Source organism: Bos taurus, unplaced genomic scaffold (assembly GCF_002263795.3).
Source record: "Bos taurus isolate L1 Dominette 01449 registration number 42190680 breed Hereford unplaced genomic scaffold, ARS-UCD2.0 Super-Scaffold_1723_ScbfJmS_2085, whole genome shotgun sequence".
In the NCBI taxonomy this organism is placed as follows: domain Eukaryota; kingdom Metazoa; phylum Chordata; class Mammalia; order Artiodactyla; family Bovidae; genus Bos; species Bos taurus.
The window spans coordinates 5,290,068-5,303,391 of record NW_020192292.1 but is presented as its reverse complement, the minus strand read 5'-3'; the positions used below and the strand labels follow the sequence as shown (position 1 = coordinate 5,303,391).

The following is a 13,324-nucleotide window of genomic DNA, read 5'->3' as shown; positions in this document are numbered from 1 at the left end:
ATATTTCATTATGTTGTCTACAAATACTTAATGTGGTTCAAAACTGAAAAGGCCAGACACATCCTAATGAGATACTGAGAGAAGTCAGCAAATTCCCATCCCTGAGGACCTTGAAAGCCAAACATTCTAAAGACAATTTAAGCATAATTTTCAAAGGGAAGGACAGAAGAAGGATACTTTGTATTTCTTCTGGCTAGAGAATAACAATGAAATTGTTGTTTAGTTGGCAAGTTGGTCTGACTCTTTGTGACCCCATGGACTGTAGCCAACCAGGCTCCTCTGTCCATGGGATTTCCCAGGCAAGAATACTTGAGCAGGCTGCCATTTCCTCCTCCAGGGGATCTTCCTGACCCAGGGATTTGAACCTGCATCTCGTGCATTGGCAGGCCGATTCTTTACCACTGAGCCACCAGGGAAGCCCAAATTATACTGTATGAATTCTATTAGAACCTTCCAATATAGCTGAATCTATGTTTATAACTTTGTGTTTGGGTTAAGCCTGATAATTCACATTCATTACTTATAGAAAACTCCAAAATAGAATCTAAAACATATTTTTTCAAGCAGATCAATTTTGGAGCCCTATAATCATGTCTGGTAGAGCCAATTATTTTAAAAAAATGTGCTCTAGTCTGTGTAACCTGTGTAACCAGGTTACAATGAGTTCTCATGTTGCTTGCTCTACTTTGAATTTCCCTTCTGCTCATATGTCTGTCAAAATCATATCCATTCTACCAAACACCACCTAAAATGATACCTCTAGCACAAAACTTCCTACACATAGTAAGACTACTTCATAAATATCTGTACAAATGAAGGGATGGCATAGGAAGTACTCAAAAGACCTTAGAGATGACAGATTCATATTCTTCTAAGTCACAAATACTTAACTCAAAAATTATTTCCACAAACAGTTCAAAATCTGGTGTACAGACAAAGCTAAATCAAAGATTTCAAAGCTTGGAATAAATAACCAATCTGGACAGATACTACTCTAAATGATTGGTCATTAAAATAACAAGAGTATCATTTTCTAGTTACTTGTCTTCCACTGCAGTGGCTCCAATTAAATGCATGTCTGTCTCAATCTCATCGAAAACCTTTTCCATTTTTTCTTCTCTGTCTTGTAAGGCCATTTTTGCCTCTATGAGCTGTCTGTTAACTCTTTCATAATCATCTGGAGCAATTTCTTTGAAGGCTATACAAAGTGTCCGATACCCCTCCTAGAAGCAAAGTAGGAGATCTCTAGTTATCCAAATAACAAAAACAAACAAAATACACTCTTTAAATACTCTTGCTTTATCATACCAAAAAAAAAAAAAAAGAAATTCTGACTAATTTTCTTTTCAGTTAAAAAAGGGAGAAAAAACAGATTGCATTAGGTTAACATTCAATTGGGTTCAGAATAACAAAATAATACCTCTTGGGTTTAAAAAACACAAAAGCAGAACATAAAACAAAGATTCTTGAAAAGTCTTCAAAGGTTGCAAATTCTGAACAGAAACTTGCTCCAGGATGTTTTATATTAAAATAAGGAAAATAATATTACAAAATCCCCCAATACAAAAATAGACCATAAAAATAAAGCTAAAATTCATTTAAATTGTCCTTTATATAGCAATCCACAGGCATAGTCATCTCTAGCATTTCTCTTCTCTCTATTGGAGGGGCGGGGTGCAAGGTCACTCACCATCGCATTATGTTCCACATGGACTTTAATTAAGTCGATTTCATGATTTTGTACCCTGGGGAAAACTGCTGAGTCGGCTCCTTTAACAAAAGAGAAGTATATCTCCTAAAATAAAAGAATCAAGAGTACTTGACTTACTTAGAGTTAGATTGGTATTGGGATTTTCATAACAAGTAACTATTATGGTGGCTTCTCCCTCCCAGCAGCTGTGTATCCTGAGACTGCCTTGGAATGTTCACCCAACTGGAAGCAGACATCTTGACCTTCACTCTGTCAAGACAATATCCATCACCTCTGAGGAACCAATAAGGAGACAACTAATATCCCAGAGTTTACAGTATGCACCTCTGTTTAAAAGATATACCCTGTAAGTGAATCACTTGTGTCAAGGAGCTGCATCTGACTAAATTCACTATGAGGATGCTGTCAACCATGGTCTAAAAAGCCACATGTAGCATTTACAGATGCCAAGGAGCAAACTCAAGCACCAAACAAGAAAAATCATTTTCAAAGCTTATACATGTTAGCTTTTAGCAGTAGCTTGCTGATTTTCACTGGAAACTGGAGAATTGCTCTGTAGAATGCTATTATAAATAGCATTTATACCAGTCTGTGTACCCAGGAACATAGACAGTTGACCTTTAAGAAAGAGATTCCAATCTTATAAGGCAAAGTGCTAAGTTCAAGAAGTTAAAAATGGTAGCTCTGAGGTCAAGGCCCTTGGGAGACACTTCCTCAGACATCTCACCATCTGCAATAGAATGCAGACATGCACAGGTACAGGTAAGAACAGAAGAATTCCACACATTAAGTGTATTTTTTTTTTAATTTCTCTCACAGGGACCTCCCTGGTGATCAAGTGGTTTAGAATCTGTCTTCCAATGCAGGGGATGCAGGTTCAATCCCTGGTCTTGGAAGTAAGAGCCCACATGCTGTGGAGCAACTAAGCCCATACGCCACAATGAAGAGGCCTGCGTGCTGCAACTAAGACCTGATGCAGCCAAATAAATAAATAAATATTAAAAGACACTCCTCTAGCATATCCATGGTGTGTTTAAAAGTCATAGAACAAATTCCACTTCACATATAATGAAACCAACGTTGTAACTTTGCAGTCACACCACAAAGTATGAATAAGGATGGACATATTCCCTCAAGGGTCTGTCTATATCTTCCCATTCTCATATTAAGAAATTTTCAACAGATTTAATCCTAAAAAGTTAATTAATAGGAAATAAATCAAGAATATTTTGAAAAACCACCTAGAGACATACATACAGAGACACACACAGACACACACTTACACAGAGGAATCCGAGCCAACAAATGAAGCAGCAATGCTATCCCATGGGTATTGCTGAATCTGAGCATAAGGCATCACAGCCACCACACCTTCTCCTAAGAACATGGGTGAACCCTGAAAGGATGGCACTGGTTCCCCTGCAAAGGGCAAGCTTCTTTATTGTGTGAAACAAAGAGCCCAGGGTGCTAGAGTAAATCATGTGTCCTTTCCCAGCAGTGGGGCCTTGGTCATCTCTGGCTTACCTGCTCCCAGAAAGTGTAAAGCACTGGGGAGTTAGGATGGTCAGGGAGGGAGAACCAGCAACTCTCTACACTCAAAAACTACTGCTAGTAATCGCAAACCATGCAGTTGTAGTGGGCTGCCACAGGTAGCCACTGGTGGTGATTGGTCAGTACCTGAACTGTAAAAAAAAAAAAGTCACCCTTTCTGTTCCTGTTTGGATATCCAAGACTGAGAAGTGGAGCTCACTTTTCAAGAAAATTCATATATTGTCATACTAGGGGTTCTGCCACTGATAATTTGACAAGCTGAACAGGTGCTTATGTAAATACATTCAGGGATATACAAGAGCTTTAAGTAATCAAACACTACTACATGAAATGTTTTTCTCTCTTGAAGTAGTTGATCAACAAATCTACAAATGGAAAGAAAGAAAAAGTCAAGTCTTAAATATGCATACCTGTTTGAGTCTTCACAATTACACTCATACGACGGCGGACAGCATCAAAGTTTAAGGTGTGAAGAAGTTCATACCTTTAATAGAAAAAAAAAGTGAGAAAAGTGAAATACCAAGACCACACTGGGAAAAAAAGAAAAAAAACACAACAGAAACATTTTACATTAACAGAGATTTCCTCTTGGATTAAGGGTCGCTGCTTGTGTGCACAAGGGTTCTTTCCATTGTGTCTTTGGAATTTCTCTGCACTTGGAACATGCTGTCAGAGGATACCAGCGGTGGTTAAGGGGTTCCTATACCTTCTCATTATATGACTTAAAATAGTAAGGGGAGAGTGACTGCATAGGAATGAGGTACAAAGAGCTGTCCCACCAAGCCATATCTAGAGGCTACCTAGAAATAGTCCCATCCTACCACTTATTTTAATCATCTACGGAATGTCTACTATGTGTTGGGCACAGTGACAGATGCTGGAGAAGACACATGAATCTTCTCTTAAGGGGCTCATCATATGATAAGGATGTGTGTGTGAGTTAGTTGCTCAGTTGTGTTCGACTCTTTGCGACCTTATGGACCGCAGCCCACCAGGCTCCTATGTCTGTGAATTCTCCAGGCACGAATACTGGAGTGAGTTGCCATGCCCTCCGCTAAGGGATATTCCTGACCTAAGGATCAGACCCACGTCTCTTGCATTGCAGGCAGACTCTTTACCATCTGAACTACCAGGAAAGCCCATGATAAGGGAGGCAGAGGTTAATGAAGTGACTACCTCCTAGTCTTCCAAATACTGAAGTAAAGGAACACACAGAGGAGATGTAGGAGCACAGAAGGAAGGCCTCCTGGAGGAGGTTTTGCCTGAGCTGTGTCTTGCAGCAGTGACATGATGGAGAAAGGATATCATGGCACTCTGAGTATAGAGAAGAGCATGTGCAAAGGCAGAGCAACATGAGAGCACATGGCCCATGGCGGGACTGACAGTAGTCCACATAAGGCTGAGATCTAGTTGATAGGGGTGCAGCAAGAGAGGTAGGCAGGGGTTAGGACCTGACAACACTGTGGGCCATTGCAGATACTTGGGATTTCATCCTAAGGGCAATAGTAATCCATTGAAGGGTATAAACAGTGGAATGACATGATCAGCTCTGTGTTGCACTGGCTAAGCTATGCAGTAGATGAAGAAGAAAAATAAGAGTTATTTGAGAAAATGTGTGGAAATAGTTTCTTGAAAATAAATAACTTATATACAACTATCTGATTTAAAAGTATTTACTACCAAGCTTGTCTTTGATGGGAGTGAGCAGGTCACTGGTTTGGGGATATAGGATATGTGTGTAAGACATCTACTTGTAGCATAATGTCTCATTTGCTATTGGCCAGATGGGGGTACTGTTGTGAACCAGCTAGAATCTGTACTTTGACAATAATTCGGCTCCTTCCTGGCAGTCAGGCCAAAGAGTCTTCCTCTGGCTCTTGAACATTCCTTTCCAAAGAGGCATATTCCCTAGCAAATTTACATGCGTTACAGGTTTCTGAGATGGGTCTCAGGAGATGCTAGGAGTCCGAATGAAAGTCAGATAATTATATTTCAAGTTCTTATAAAGGATATAAAATTAATCAGAGGGCCTAATTAAAACCTGTTATTAAGGCAAGGTAGATTTGTTTGTTGGGATCTCTGTAGCAAAAAGAGAAAAAAAGGAAATGTGGAGCTTACTACTGCATCAGAGTACTTGCCCTGGGGCTCACACTCAAGTATCTAGAACAAGAGAAAGTTTCTGACACCAAAGCTATTATGACTGGCAGGGCGTGTAATCCCAGAATGATTCGTCAGGTTCTAGACAGCAGAAGGTTTCATACATGTTCACTGATTTTTCTTGCAGCATGTGCTGGAGACCTGAAATGGCATCTAAAATTCAGAAAAGTCCAGACAGATGCTCATTCAGGCTACTGGATCGATGTGTGAACAAAACTGAAATCATTTACACCTCAAACGCTAATTTCTGCCACTCTACGAAAAATGTCTTCTACTCCAGCTACATTTATATAAAACTCTTACCTGGGAGAGCAGAGTCTTATATTTATAGATGCAATCACTTCCCTTTCCTGCCCTTCCTAAATCCATCTAAAGCTGACTGTGGAGTTAAGAAGTAAGAATCACCAAACATACGGCACTACTTACTCTTCTATTTCTTTTCTTTGGTTCTCTACTCTCATATAGCCATTCTGAACACCTACAAATGTGAATCCATACCTGTGAAACAAAATAAAAAAGACCGCTGTGTATTTTTAAAGAATGATGAATTTCCCTTTGCACTGGGATTATTCATACTTGTTTATTGTTTTCTTCTTTTTCATAAAACCCCAATCTATAGCTGTACTTCCTTTTACTTGCTGAGATATAACACAGACCAAGTCAATGCCCAGTCACAAATCATAACCAAAAAAAGAGGCAATTTGTAATTTCAATTCTGTAGCTAACACATGGGGTGACCTTTTATCCACTTAATCATCTTGGGCCTCACGGATAAAGCAGGACTTTCAATAACCAAATGATATCAAAATTGCTGGGAGTACTTCAGAAATAACATGTATTATATGAAAAGTGACCATTGTTAGAAGATTTCCAAAATATAATGTGAACATTTGGACTTCTGGCTGGAATGCACAAATAGTGATAAAAGTTACAACTATGCATTGCTATTTTCTTTTTGGTCTTAATTGGTTAGGTTTGGGAATTTTTTCCAACTTTCCGATAAAGTAGCTTGGCTTCTTATTAAAGAATAAGGATACCTATAAGACAAGGTTATTGAAACAAATAAGAGAAAAAACAAAATAATACCTGTCCTCCTGTGATTTCACTTTCTTTGGAGAAATAAAAGAAATGTTTGATTTTTTTTTTTACTCTTTGAAAATGCTAATGTATTTTTCTACAACTTATTTTGGGGTTTTAAAATAGCATTACTTACTGAGGTATAACTAATGGAGAACTGCAAATATTTAATATGTGCAACTGGATGACTTTGGAAACATGCGTATGTCTGTGACATCATCATCACAATCAAGGGAAGAGATATTCTGAAATTTCTCAGTTTCTTTGTATCTTTTTGCTTTTTTGTTGATTGGGGTAATAAGAACATTTAACATATGAGATCTACTCTTTTAACAAACTTTGAAGTGACAATACCATATTGTTAACTACAGGGAGAACATTATTATTATCCTGAAATTATTCATCCAGCATAACATATATGCTTACTTTTTAGCTCCTTTGACCAAAGCTATTTCATCTGGTGAAGATGACATATAGGTTAATTCAGATGACTCTGTAACTCCATCAACAGTATCATTTGGTTTAACTTCTACAGTGTGACATAAACACAAGGCACGCAGAAAGAGCTCTTCTCGATTCTGTTGAACAGTGACAGAAAAATGACTATATTATTTTTACTGTGATCACTTGGTAAGTAGTCAATGAACAGAGAAAAGTTATTAATGTGAGAGCATGTTATAACCACCAGCAAATTGAATAGCAGATATTTATGAATTCCTAATACTCAAATGAGCTATATATTCTCCTAATCCCTGCCAACATGCCTGGTCCCCAGCTAACATACCTTAGGGGCTCTATCAACTCATTCTTACTGCAGTGCCACCTAATCCCAAAGCAGTGACATCTCCATGGCCTAAAAGAATGCATTCAGTTCTAATTCACAATCTGGCAATAGCTCAGGTGCATGGAGACTCTGGTTCATTTAATGCCTAGACACTCCTGGGGCTTGAATGATTTCAGTAGACATCATTCTTGGAGTAGCTCATATTTTTAAAGACAAAGCACCAAATACGATCACACAGTGAAAGATTTACCCAAATGCCATTTCTCACAATGTTCTCTTTTTATAAATTCTACTTGTTTACAAATTCCAGAAGTGTCCATAAAATAAGAAAGGTGAAGTTGCAACAGCAAACAAATGGCTATTCAAAAGTCTATGTCACGTGCCCAAATCCTTCATTTCTGTTAACATAGGACTATCTAAATTGATTTCTCAAGGCAAAATGGTAACGCAAATAATGCCACCTTATCAGCTCTGTCCAAATATGGTAAGGGTCCATCAGTTTGAGAGAGTCCATCAGTCTCCTGAGCTACACCTTTATACTTATGCCCATCTATGCAGCATTCAATGAATTCCATGGTGTTTTCAGTAAGTGTTCCAGTCTTATCAGTAAATACATAATCCACCTAAAAACAAGAATACAAACATATGCATTCTTACTTTCTTCAATGTGATTAACTTTTAGTTAGCATGGCTATTTTCATATGCACAGAAATCACCTTTTCCAAAGACTTGTCAAATGTCAGACAATGACAGAAGCAGTATTATCAAATGAATGAGAAATGAATATGTATCTTTTAAGATTCTGAAATAGTATCACATGTCTAAGGTTCTTGTTGTTCATTCACTAAGTCGTGCCTGACTCTTTGGTAGACCTACTCAAATACAGGAGATTAGTAGGAAGGAAAACTGTGGCTATTTTGTCCAAACTAAGACTCCTTCAATTTAACACCTACATGTTTTGATATAAAGAAGTTAACATAACAAAAGTCAATAAAGAAGTTAACATAACAAAAGTCAATTTTCCAAGCAGGAAACATTTTATGGACCACTTATTTCTCTATCTCTCTGACACACACAGAAAATATATTTGATAGGAACTAAATTAATTCGGCCCTGGAGAAGGAAATGGCAACCCACTCCAGTATTCTTGTCTGGGAAATCCCAAAGACAGAGGAGCCTGGTGGGCTATATATAGTCCATGGAGTCGCAAAGAGTGGGACACGACTTAGCAACTGAGCATGCACGCAAGCAAATGGGATGTAACAAAAGTTTTCCTTGAAAAGTAAAATTTTCTATAAATATACTGGATTGAAGTGAAATGCATTGTGTCTTATATGTATGTAACAGTTACAGAATATAGACAGACAGGGGAAATAATAATAACAGTTACTTAATTAGGAGACACAATAAGTCAATAAATGATCAAAAACATAAATGAAATTTCTTCCCCAATACTATGTATATTTTAAGATACTCCTCAAAAAAGTCTCCAAATTAAAAAAAAAAAAAGGAGCAGAGTTTATAATGATAGGTTAAAGTATAAGCATACTTTCATAAATAATGGAAAAAATAGGCTATGAAATAAATTTTCCATGTAAAATAAGCCTTTTTGAGCTTTTCCATTTTATCTCAGTTTTTATCTCTTCTATTTATAACATCTGGCTTTTGGAAACCCACAATTTTATCCTCCTTTTTGGCAATTTATGCTTAAATAGTTAAAATTACGGGCTGACAGGAACAAGCATAAGTACAAGATTAAGGTTTTTATTATGTAAGGGAGAAAGAGATGAACTGCGGCAGTAGCTGCTTTCTAATTATTTTTCAAAGCTTTTCACGGTAGCAGCACTGGCACAAATATAGCATTCCAATCTTCTCTTTTTTCTGTTAGCCAGCCAAGTTTGAATTCTCCCTTTAAATTAATCCAAGTGCTATTATTCCTGTATCATCTAGATTTTTCTAGTTAAAGTGAAATTCTTTGGGGCTTTTTGTGTGATCAAAATTATTAACCTTCATTTTCTTCCAAAAGGTTCTCCTGGGTTGGTGCAGCTCCTACAACTGAGTGAGCATTAACCCATTTTGAAATCTTTTATAGATTACAAAGGTAATAACTTTAACTTTAAAAACATAAAGTGCAATTGTTTGCCTATATATAACAGTTTGTACAGTATGGATCTGTCTACAATGAATCTCAAGGGTATAGGCCAACAAAGTATACCATGATAGAGGGATTATCAAACTGTAGTCTGCAGCACACTCAGTTGGAGGGTGCTTGTTAACTCAGATCACTGGGCTCTATCCCCAGAGTTCCTGACTCAGTAGCTCTTGGGGTGGGACAAGATAATGTGCACTTCTAATCAGTTCCCAGGTGATGCTGATGCTGCTGTTCCTGAGCTCATGCTCTGAGAACCAATGATCTAATATATGCACTATACTAAGGACAAGAGGAGGAGAAGATTGGCTATTATTAAAGAGTATCCTCATAGGAGAGACAGGGCTGATGAGTGAGAGGCTACTGCCTGCCTCTGATTCTCATCAGCCTCTTCCTCTTTAGTGGTAGGTTTGAGCCGGTTGCAGACCTACTCTATCAGCAAGCAAGCTCAAAGTCATCAATTTATGGACAGAAAGCCTAAAGTGAGATAGCTGTTTAAGAATAGAGAGAGCCCTAAGATAAAGGCTGAACACATGAAATCATCTAGTTTACAGGCCAAAATATTTTTTATGGTTTAAACTTAGTGAAGACCTTCTACTGGAGTCATGGTTCCACCACCCAGTAACTTTGTGACCTTGGAAAAACTCCCATCTCTCTGAACATTAAACATTAGCCTTAAATAATCAAAGCTGCTGCACAAAGCTGTAAAGATTACTAAATATGCTTGCAAGCTCTAAGTTGTTACATAGATGTTGACTGTCATTGCTGCTGACCTGATCAAAATCACAGTACTGGACTCTTTCCATCATTTCATAGTTCCTATAATTTTTCTGATTATCATCACATTGCTACAGTTAGGGTACAATAAGTGAATTTCTTCAACTATATGGTGAACAACTCGAGGTTTTCTTGTTTACTTTGTAACAGTAGCTCCCAGTACCAAGAACATATCTTAGATAACACAGAACTTTAGTGCACAACCACTAGATTGAATTACTGGAATCAGAGTATATACTCTGGCATACTGCTGGGCATAGCTGAGAGACTGAGAGGGGATATGAAAGCACAGGCTATCCCCACAATTTTTTAAAGGTTAAAACCATTTGGTTGTCTAAAGGACAGATGTCTAATCATAAAAGACCCCATTCTATTCCAATTGAACTGAGCAGTCTACTTCTTTTTGCTTTTCAAGTCAAAGACAAACAGTGTTCTAAACATATCTTCCTATTTTCTTTTAATACCAATGTGGGTCACTTTGAAAGAGGTTAAGCAAGTGTTTGCAATGGTACTGATGGAAATTGACACTGCTCTTAAGTAAAATAAAAGTCCTATAGATTTTAAACCATGACTCATCAAGGAGGAAACCGGTTACACTTGATTTTGTGTGTACTGGTCCACTAAATGCAAAACGAAATCATTTGAAGACTTCCTTGCATTTTCATTTAGGTTGTTTCTACACATACAAGCTGATGTAAGTTGGTATGATGGTAAGTTGTTTTTATACTGTACAAATATAAGTGGTGGTCTGGTTATTACCTTAGTTGGTTAAATGATGATCATAACCAAAAAAGCAGGTTTTAGTGGGGGAAAGAAGTGGTGGCTAAAATGAAAACTGGTTTGTTTTCACTGATCATATTTATTATTAATAGATCATTATCCAAAGCTCTATTTTACTTTCTGAAGTATGAATAAGTCTAGATGATAGGAACAAAACCACATCCTTGTAGATAAGATGGAATCTGATGAGGTGGAGGTCTGGCCTGGATATCCTGCCTATCTCTCATGAGAATTAGGTGCCACATGTGGAAAGATGGCTGTTCTATTTGCAGCAGCTGGGGACTAGCCATGTTCACCCTTGGGTAGGTTAATCCATGCAGTCAGGCACTGAATCTAGAAGAGGCAGATCAGCTGTCAGGGAAAAGTTCACCAGAGGTGGCTTATAACTCATTTTTTTTTCCCATGCAAAAGAGTTGCAGAGTGATGCCTTTTGCTGGGACTAGAGCAGTTCTACCAGGCTCAGTCCCTGGATGAAAAGTTCTGGTTTACAAAGGCTAAGCTCAGCTGTGGTCACTGAAGTGACCTATAAAAGAAACTTCTGGGAACAATATATAAGGGAAAGGCATTTGCCTGTTCACGGCTTATTCTATCCTCTGTGACTCAGTGTCTCTGTGGGAGGCAGATGCCACCCTCTGGGATCCTGGAGTCCTAGAGTCAGATCTCAACACAACGGTATCTGGAGAATCCTTTCAGCCTTGTGACTAGTTGTCAAGAGGATACTCTAGTTTAGGCAAAGGTTGTGTAAAGAACAGAAATACAGAGTGGGGGTAGTGGGAGACTGAACTCAGGAGCAGAGTTTTGAGGTATACGTGCAAATCAGCACCATTTAAAACAACTGTGAGGCCCTGTTTCAGCCACACAGTTCCATTAACTGATTCTGCATCTCCTAGTCCCAGAAATGACATTTCCACAGCCTTGACATTCTAAATATAAAGAGAAGAAAATGCAAGCCAAAACACTCCCCTCGGCTTGTGAAAATCATTACGTGACATAGTAAATTCAGAACGCAAAAACTAGTCAGAAAAGAACCCAAGAAGTCACCACTTGAAGAATTACAGCTAGGCTTCAGCCTAGCATTTGAAAACAACCTGGGTTAGCAAGAAGTTCAAAGCTTGAACTATACTGGTACATGAAGCAAAAAGCATTTAGTGGAGTACATGCCCTCACATCTTCCCTTCATTTAAATTCTTGCACAGAATAAACAACTCTGCTTTCTAGGTCTATATTCCATCTGATCAGAAATGTCCAAGAAAATGTCCATAGGACAACTCTGGTCAATTTGGTTTATGGAACAAAATGTATTTATAAAATAGCTTTATTTACACTATCCCACATTCTATCCCTAAATGATTATAGATGGTGATGAAGACTACTTGTTTCCTGTTTCAAAGCAATAACCCATAATCAACACCACCAACAGGTTGAGCTTTAAAGAGAATTTCTGTAACATTCAAATTTAATACATAAATCGGGTCTTTCTCAAAAATGCCAGCAAAAACTGACACTATAGTTAAGATAACATCACTTGCCTTCATTACATGCCTGCATAAAGAAATTTTTATTGAGTTACATTTCCAAATGTGAAATGGTCGCAAACACTGGTGATCCAGACTACAATAAAAGCAATTTTCACTATGTTACCTTAAGTAAAAATGACTTCTTACCTGACCAAGTTCTTCATTAAGGTCTGATGTGTTTACCAGGGCTCCTTCATTAATTTCTTCATCATAGAAGTCGTTATCCCATGAAATGAAGAAGGAGCCCAAGAATTTTTGCATTTCTACTGTGACATACATGGAGACAGGAATGATAAAGTTGAACAGAACCATAAATGACAGGAAGTCAGTGAACATTTTTAAAACCTAAAAAAAAAGGGAATAGTTCATGATAATTAAATACACAGTTCCATCAAGCAAGTGTAATATACACTTTCTATCTTTTAATTTCAATGCTGAAAGCACTGCTCTTGCTATAAAAAAGAAACTTCCCAATGACACTATATCATTGGTCAACATTATCATCATAGCATGTGAAAACATGTAAAACATCCTGAATTTTGTCACTTTTGTTTAGTGAATGTACCTTGACTTAATACTTCTTAAACTTCCTTAAGGTCTCTGTTTCTCCCACCCTCAGATATGAATGTAGGATCAAAGTTTTCATGTAGGCATCCATTATGTTTCTATCATGATATATCACAAGCTCGTAACATATTAACATGCCAGACCTTTTGGCCCAGTTGCCTAAAACTCTTAACCTAAGAGTTAAAAACAAGGATATACGCCTAGGGTTAAGAAAAAAATACTAGAATGTCTTAAAGTTAATGGCTTGGGGCTAC

At 37.7% G+C, this 13,324-nt stretch overlaps 1 protein-coding gene across 1 annotated transcript in view; it reads right to left on the bottom strand.

The window, feature by feature from the left end:
* The window catches only part of LOC112441535 (phospholipid-transporting ATPase IG-like), a 167,529-nt gene that overhangs the window by 48,122 nt on the left and 106,083 nt on the right, over positions 1-13,324 (bottom strand). The window contains 8 exon segments of the mRNA XM_059884533.1: positions 1,042-1,223; positions 1,691-1,774; positions 1,776-1,795; positions 3,673-3,746; positions 5,846-5,917; positions 6,923-7,074; positions 7,742-7,903; positions 12,651-12,848. Coding sequence (XP_059740516.1) covers positions 1,042-1,223; positions 1,691-1,774; positions 1,776-1,795; positions 3,673-3,746; positions 5,846-5,917; positions 6,923-7,074; positions 7,742-7,903; positions 12,651-12,848 — 944 coding nt within the window.